General features: G+C 31.0%; 1 protein-coding gene across 1 annotated transcript; it reads left to right on the plus strand.

Moving 5' to 3' along the window:
- Positions 1-1,549: 1,549 nt before the first annotated feature.
- LOTGIDRAFT_170444 (hypothetical protein) lies at positions 1,550-8,782 on the plus strand (the record flags this gene model as incomplete). The annotated part of the gene is made up of 4 exons (XM_009069085.1): positions 1,550-1,641; positions 2,878-2,929; positions 7,595-7,732; positions 8,699-8,782. The coding sequence occupies 4 exons, from the start codon at positions 1,550-1,552 to the stop codon at positions 8,780-8,782; spliced, it is 366 nt and encodes a 121-aa protein (XP_009067333.1).
- Positions 8,783-9,535: the final 753 nt, after the last annotated feature.

Here is a 9,535-nt window from a genome sequence, read left to right on the forward strand (position 1 = left end):
GAAACAGTAAATTGTATATAATTTGTGTTAAAGTGGAATTTGTAAGAGCTATGTGAATTAACATACCAATGAGAAAATTGATGACAATTATTTCCACTACTCATGTTAAAACCGCTTTTTTACTCTATTTTTGTAAGGAAGTAATTCTATGGTGATTCAAAACATAAGAGGTACTTGAGTTTCAAGTATTTACTATCATCACTATAGCTAAATACTAGGCCTTTTAAATTGAATTTTGTTTGACTGTAATGTTTGTCTTTTAGAAGAAATTTTTCAACCAAATTCATGTACTGGTTTTGATACTTATTCAAGACAAGCTTGATTAACATTTTTAGACTTGGCATTTTTTTTCACATGGTCTTTCCAACAGTTTCTATGTACATATGGTGATGGTTTAAGGTTGATTTAAACTGTGGAACATATATTCTGTAAAAGTAAATAAGGCAAGGACAGGGTTTGTAACAAGATTGCTATCAAAATTTTCTTGAATTTTTTTGTAATCGCTTGAAAAACGCTCTTTTAAGTAATGAAAACAACCAAGGAAATTTTGGGGCAGAGATATGATTTACATCAATTTATACAAATCCTTTAGTTTCACTTAATTTCAGAATATCTTATGATGAAAGCCATGAGAGCTGTTCTAACACCTGATGGCACTTCTCTTTAGAGGAATCCACTACTAGACAACTTTTACTTCTGATTGTGCAATTCTTTGGTTGAGATTTTTGATTGACCAATTGTCTTCCTTTTATCCTCACATTTAAATCAAATGATAAATTTCGCTTGTCCTTTCAAACAAATCTTAAATGTTTCAGATATTTTATCATCATCAAGAGGACCATTGACCTTTTGATCTAAACTAAGATTTGAGGAAAAGAGAGTCCAGTTTATTTGATGAAATATTGTATAAAGTAAATAAACTTTGATAATAACTGTCCATTAAGATAAAGGTAGTTGACAAAGGAGTACCCATTTAGACTATATTTATTTTTTCTAGGAATCTAAGTGGTACTTGAGTTGTTACTAGTTTTGTTTAACTTTGTTAGAGTTTAGTCTCCTCTTTTTTTCATATTTTTTATTGAGTTTTAGTTTGACCAAACTGTACACATAGAAAAATGTTGTTTACTGAAAAAATATTTTCAAAAGCAACAAGATGAGCCTTTCTCCCATTGAACACAAACCTACAGGTTTTTGTTGACACAATGCAATTACAGCTTTTCTTTTCATGATCAAGAGTAGTTTATGTTTGATAAAAGGTCATTTGTTTGAATTATTGTCAATTTCAAAATACTGATTTCCTATCTGTGTCATTATAATGTGAATTTCTACTAATGTATAAGCCTGTAAAACAGCCAAGTGAGCACACTTTTCTTTTTACAAAGTGTTTTCTGCTTTCTGCATGTAAATCTTTCAATGAAGTTCACCATTAAAAGGATGAGTTCGCCACTTTGAAGGCCCAAATTTCGATGATGAACTGTGAACACTATTATTGATTGGCTTAGCTAAAAAATTTCAGTATTTGCGACTAAAGTATGGTCAGTCAAGAAAAATGGCGCAGCGTTCCTTATTAAGATATCATTATAGGTGCATAAATCTCATCTTAAAGAGGCATAATTTTGGTAGTTTTAGTGATAACAGCAGGTAATGAGTACAGATAATGACCAAGATAACACCTGTATTCAGCTATCTCACTGGACATACAGACAAAATAGCAGTTGTTTTATAATTTATTGGCCATTGACCAGCATATTCTTATCTTTTATGTTGAAGAGTTCTGATTTTGGTGAAATTAGTTTCACTACTCTAGAGGTGATCTCATTTCACTGGTCAATTGTTTTTATAGGTTGAGGATGGCTGCCTGGCTTTGCACTCCTCCCCTACCTCACAAAAAAAAAATGAAACAACCATATTTTACAAGGATGACAACTTAAGTTCACAGTTTAAGATCCTTTATACCAGCTGGTCCTTGGCCAAACCTATTGGTATTGACCTTTCCCAGATTATCCGTACCCATTTACAGCTGGGACGACTGGAATTATGAGTGAAGATGACTTATTCAAGGTCATCGGTCATTCACACTCGATTGGAACGTGGAGCCGCCATTTCTTCGACGTAAGCAAGCAAATGACGTCATGTAAAGAACCAACACTCTAACCAACTGTGCTATAGAACCTCTCAAATATTCAAAATCCTCTATATTTTGTTATATATCATTTTTACAGAATTGCCTGTTAGACCCCCAAGACAAATCTGTCCTCCATCTTAGAGAAACACCATTGCATAAAGGCGAGGGGTAATTTAGGCAGGGGTCAAATTATGAATTATCAAAGTAAATGATATTTGGATATAATATGAGCAGTCTTTTTGTGTTCTAACAGAATCATTTATCTCTGCTATTTTATCATAATGAAAAGATCTGTTAAAAAGACTATAAAAAGATTTGTTTATTTTTTAAACTAAATATAGCTGGCAATAAGATTTAAGATTGATTTAGTTCCTTTAACAATCAATATTACTATCAGGAGAGGTTTTTTAGCCTGAGGATAAATTGCTTTGACTAAACCTTCACTCAATCTGATAGTTGTGTTGTTAGAAGACTTTTTATATCACAGCTTTTTTCTGTTGGCTTCTTTGCATTCAAGAACAATTTGGATGCTTTTTTTTTTAGATAACTTCTGATTTAGTGAATTTGTTTAGTTTGCTCATAAGCCTATAGTCCAATTTCAGAAGCTATCGGCCCTGATAGGCATATGATGAGCTCTAGTTAACTTACATATCTTTGGTACATGAGCGCTGTGGAATACTCAAGAATATCTTTGAGTTATAGTGATTATAAAAAAGTGTTTTTTCTTAAAGATGGGTTTCCTTATTTTTCAGAGTCAAATTAAGAAATTTATTTGAAGAATTGGTGTTTCTAATGAATTATCATGTATTCTTAATCATATCATTATATTCTTATTTCATATAATTAAGAGTTTAACCAATCACAAATGTCCATGTATGTGCAGTCTGGTTAAACAAAAAAGTCTTTTTGACCTTTCTTGATCGGTTACTCATTTGGAATTCTGCTGGTAATTCTCTTCTAATTTAGCTGATTATGAATTAATTATGGACATGTGAGACAAACTGGTATTTTTCCTAGTCATTATAACACCTCTACTTTCTATTCATATAAGTATTAGCATTTTCATTTTCATAAATGAAAATAAGGGAACCCATCTTTAAAGTTTTAGATCCTCTTCAGACATTTTAAGTTAGCATAAATATTTGATAATTTTTGCTATTCACTAAAATATTTGAAGCCCCTTACAGTACACATCGGGTTATCCATTGAAAAATAAAGAAATGTGAACCAAGGTGCCTGACCCTATCTGATTGTCCTCCATTAATTCAAAGAATTCATTAGACAGCTTTTCATACCATCAGAATATTTATAGAATTCTATCAGACTGTAAGATTGTTGATGGGTTTTTTATTGCATACAGTTTTTATCTATTGAATAATATGACACAGAAGTAAAGGGAAAATTACATATTGGGATTATATTATATTGATCTTCTAGCTAAACCATTTTCACAAATAACACTAGACCGTATTCATTGTAATAACCTTGTCAAATATCACTAGACCATATTCATTGTAATAACCATGTCAAATATCACTAGATCATATTCATTGTAATAACCATGTCAAATATCACTAGATCATATTCATTGTAATAACCATGTCAAATATCACTAGACCATATTCATTGTAATAACCATGTCAAATATCACTAGACCATATTCATTGTAATAACCATGTCAAATATCACTAGATCATATTCATTGTAATAACCATGTCAAATATCACAAGACCTTCTTCACAAATAACACTAGATCATCTTCACTGTAATAACCATGTCAAATAACACTAGACCATTGTCAAATAACACTAGACTGTCTCCACTGTAATAACCATGTCAAATAACACTAGAACATCTTCACCATATATAACACAAGAGCATCTTCACTGTAAATAACACTAGACTGTCTTCACTGTAATTAACACTAGAACATCTTCACTGTAAATAACGCTAGCCCATCTTCTTCACTGTGAATAACACTAGAACATCTTCACTGTGAATAACAGTAGACTGTCTTCACTGTAATTAACACTACTAGCCCATCATCTTCACTGTAAATAACACTAGAACATCTTCAGTGTCAAGAACACTAGACTGTCTTCACCTTAAATAACACTAGACCAGCTTCATTGTAATAACCATGTCAACACTGCTCAGACCTTTTTAAGCATGCATGATCATCTATATTTGTGCACATCATCAAGCTATTTGGGCACAAGGATCTTTGCTGAACAAGATACAACAGTATCCAATGATGCTTAGTTTTGAACAAAACCAGAATTATCAATAAATTACTAGTATATATCTGGAAGTTGAAGATTCACATCTAGTAAGCTCTTTCAGTCAATGTGAACATTGCCTTAGTTACTGTTATTTATCATGATTATTGTTTACCACTAGTCCAGACAGACAAATTAAATACTTGTCTCAATATATCTTATAGTTTGCTCACATTAGTAGTTCCTGGCAATTGAACAATAACACCAATTCTCTGTTATTGATCATTTCTTTTATTAAATATCAAATATTGGTACCAGAAGTTCCATCCTTTCAACAGAGCATGATTCCAGACAAACTGCTGAATAAGCTTGAATCTTCCAATATCAGCAAAAATATGTAAATAACTGAGTGACAGATAATAAAATATCATAATGCAGTCATCTCCCAGATCAACATATGGTATTAACATTGTCATACATCTTCTCAAAACTTCCTGGTTGTCCCAGACTATTCTATAACACAGTCAATACATGCATTACATTTAAACAACACTCACTACCAATTAAGCTAAAACTGTCCAAAAGTGTCTAAAACTTATTTGTGAAGGGATAATTACGGAAAAAGACGATTCTCAAAACTTTGGCAGCCTACTGGGAATCTCTGTATTTGTGCGTTTAAGTACCATATGTTTCTGTGTATAATGCACAGTTTTTTTTACTCCAAAATGGGCTCCTTACAGAAGGGATGAGCACTATACACAGTGAAATAAATTTTGAGTTTTTTCCCTGTGAAAATACCGTGAATCGATGTTGAGGATCCGCCAGTTTGTCTTCCTTCATTGCCATGTTGTTATGTTTATAGTAGTTATAATAACTCATTAGACTTTAATGAATTTTGTATTAATATATTTGAAATTAACTAGAATAGGTGTGTAAATGTGGTACTTTTATTGAAATGCAGTGTAAATTTTTGGTCTTAACAATTGTTGAAACCAAATAGAAATTGCTATATCATCTGCTTCTTCTGGGATTCAAATATTCAGAAAGGAAACAGCAAATAGTGCTGCAAATAGAGGTTAAATATATTCCACTAGCTTGGAAAAAAACCCTTCTTTTATCTCTTTGATATCTTATTAAAAACTAAAATTCAGTGATGTCAATTTAGTGCAGAAACCAGGATCTAAACCTCAACCTCCCCACTACTGTTTCATATTACATGTATATAATATTCATGTTACAAAAGGATAGGCTTCTGTGTTTTTAGATAAAAAATATTAATTGATGCAAGCCCTCAATAAATATAGTTTGTAATAGGATGGGCTATCAAAGAGACTTAGATAATACCACAATGTGAGGAAGACAATCTAAACTGTTTTCTATATTGAGCTGAAAGTAAACACTTGTAAGATATCTGAGATAATGCACTCTTAAAACCATAATAATGCATTGTCTGCATGTTTCTCATTAATTGTCAATCATTAAAGTCACTAAATATCAGATTTTTTGTTGAATGAGACTTGCAATGTGGAATAATTGACAATTTAAGTTCCTAATATATTACGTATAATTTAGCTACAGATTGTATTGAAAGGCCATGGTTGGCCATTATTAGGGATTGATTTGGGTATTAAATATTTGTAAATAGTCTTCAAGAGTACTAGAAATGAACAATAGTCGCATAATTCCCTCAAACTCAAACTAAGAAATTCACTTTCTATTTCTATAAATGGCAGAGTCTAAAGAAGAGACGATTTGTCATTTTAACATTCAAACACAGATAACTCTGGACACACATGAATTTGAAGGCTCAAATTTTGACTATTACTAATCAGCTAAGCTAAAAAATTCCAAGGCTAAGGTGGGATTGGTCAAACATGTTGAATTTGTCCCTTTAATGACTGATCATTTCAAATTTTAAAATGTAGGTATTTTAGTATGAGGAAAAATATCAAGGGATACACGGAAGAGGAAAATATAATTGACCACTTATCATAACGGCAAATAATTTTTGACATTTAAATATTGCATAAATTGCTTTAAATCTTACAATGATGTGTACAACAAACTCTTCACCAGTTAAGTGTATTCCAACAAATTAGTTGTTTTTCAATGCCATTATGTAAAGATTTTCTTTTATTTTTTTAATCGTCTGCCTTTATTTTGATAAATTCTTAGTCTGTTTGCTCAAGTTTTTCTGTGTTCAACATCAATATTAGACATAAAATCCCACATCATGTATTAAACCTTTAAAATCAATGATTTTTATGTGTTCCTGTGTTTAGAGTATGATTATATAGCACCATTTATTATTATTTTTGATAGTTTCTGATGTTGATATATTTTATGCAGTCGACTTTTGATATTGATAGGATTTTTGAGAATGACTTTAGATATTGATACATTTATTGAGATACGACTATTGATATTAGATACAACTTTTGTGATACAACTATTGGTATTGATACAACTATTGTTATTAATACAACTATTGGTATTGATACAACTATTGTTATTAATACGACTATTGATATTAGATACAACTTTTGTGATACAACTATTGGTATTGATACAACTATTGTTATTAATGCAACTATTGATATTGATACAACTTTTGAGATACAACTTTTGAAATTGATAATGACTACTGATATTGATATGACTATTGAGATACGACTTTTGATATTGATACAATTTTTGATATTGATAAGGAAACGAGAAGTCATGTTTGCACACTGTCCCATTTGATGATTTGAATATTTATTTTTTCTTGAGGTATCTTCTTCATGTTTTTTTCATTGATCCTAAGATACTAAAAGCAATATTGATATTGATTTTTATTTAAAAACTTAGTGCATGTGTTATTTTACTGAAAGTTAGGTGCTCTTACAAAATTGATGGTCAAATGGAAAAAAAGAAAAGACACTCCAATCTTATAAATACAATTTTTTTTCCATTCTAAAATTTGAAAGAACATTATATTGGATACTGCATGTGTATGTGTTTTATGTATTAAGATATACCATTTGCATACATTTTCATGATATTTTCTTTACTTCTTTTTGACACATTCATTCAATCAATCAATCAATCAATCAATCAATTAATCAATCAATTGTTATTCATTCATTCATTTGTCATTCATTCATTCAAAAAATCTGTTAAAAAAGAAATCATGCATTTTATTGGAAATTTTTACGACTGGCAAATGAGGGTCATGTTTTTTTATTTGTCTGGTATTGTCTACTTGCAGGAATATGGATTATGTAGAAGTAGTCTAACGGCGCTAGCTGTGAAATATGCCGAGGAATTAAAGACCCATTTTGAAGATGTATTAGACCGTTTAGAAGATTTATGGAGATTAGCTAGAGAATTGGATAGCTATACACTGGTAAATTGATTAGATTTTTATTTACCATTTTATTTACCTCTTTCTACTTGTATTTATAAAGTAGACCATTTCAATATAATGAGTGGTATTGAATTGCAAAAAATATCAAGAATTTTAAGCTACTCTGTCTGGGGGTTATATATATATATATCAACACATAGCTGTGATTCAGCACAGGGGCAATTCTACAGCTAAGGGGCAATACTATTTTAATCTGAAAGTTGCTAGTTTCTTAGTTTTCACAGATGTCAACTTTAAGCGATTGTAAAGACGTCTGTGATTCCTGCAATTCGTCTAAAAGTAAGGGTTAAATAAATACGAAGGGCCTTAAGTTATAAAAGCATATTTTGCGATTAGTGCAGACGTCATCAAACACAAATTTTTGTGTTAGGTGGTGAAGAGAACACAATTTTGTAGAATTGCAGGAACCACAGACAGACAAATTAGAATGGTGCAAATTGATCAGTGTTTTTACAATTCCTTTAAATTAATTTCATTATTTTGGGAATTTTCTGTTATTTCAAAGGTGCAGGTATTTTAGATTTATTTATCTCTATTTTTGGAACTTTTGGAGTTTTTGGTTAAATTTTTTAAGATGGACAGATTATGTAAGTAGGCCCTCAAGTTTCACAGGTATTGAAAATTTCCTTGAAACAAATCTTAGTTTTTCTGAGTCTTGGATTACATCACAAGCTGTTGCAGCTTAAACCACTAGAGGGTCACTGAGTTAGTTACTTTTTATAAAGGAGTGGATGAAAAATGTGTTATAAGAACTGGTAATCATTAAGGACTTAGACAGGATTGAAAGTATATTTTATAGTGAAATAAACCATATGATAACTATTAATCACATTGACAGAAGACATTACACAGGTCAACTAGTTTATATTACATCTAACTATAATGTCACACAGTTTAACTTTCTTTATATTTCTTACTTATAAAATACATTGTTGTTTCATTCAGTCCAACTGTAAATCGGTATGGAATGAACAGGGGAAAGTGCCAACAAGAGATTTGGCAATGGACCATGGTAGAAAGGATCCTTAGTGAACCTAAGTTGTTATCCCTCTAAAATATGGTGGTTTCTGTCTTTATTTTTCTTAAGGCATTCAGATCATATTCATGTATTTGCAAAATTTCTAAATGTTTTGATGAGTTTTCAGATCAACTTTAAGCCCAATGTTTACTCATGATATATGCATCTGTAGCCCTCCATAGAAGTAAAATTTGACATTCTATTCTGCTGTGATTAAATCAAAATAAAATTTGGACTGTCATCACTTTCAGGACGTTTTTCGCTTGCCAATAATACAGGTTGAGATGTCAATGGCATATAAGAATGCTGGTATGAGCCTGCAATAAGCAACCTTCAAGCTTACTGACTATGATAAGCTCTATAAGCTGGTAAAGCACATAGTCCGATGCCTATATTTTAGAATCCTTGCACCTGCAAATGAAGCCATATTACTGTTATACAATTATCTAGACTCGAGAATGATAAGAAAATGGAAAAAGAAACTTTGTCATTTGAAATAAAACTGGCAATGAGAAAGAATGAATTAATTGAACCAGGTGGCTGGAAGATAAAAAAATATACATCTTTCTTAGACTTATCTATATACCAGTCTCTTATCTAATATAACAGATACACTCTTCATTGACAAAATTATCCCATAAATGAAGTTCCTTTTCAGTATCTAGATTTGGGTTTCGTTTTGCGGTTTGGATCGTTAGTACTGGGTTTATTTATTTGTACAAATCAACGCAATTTCTAATTTAGACCAATATTCATTATAAGTC

Source organism: Lottia gigantea (genome assembly GCF_000327385.1).
Source record: "Lottia gigantea unplaced genomic scaffold LOTGIsca_98, whole genome shotgun sequence".
In the NCBI taxonomy this organism is placed as follows: Eukaryota; Metazoa; Mollusca; class Gastropoda; family Lottiidae; genus Lottia; species Lottia gigantea.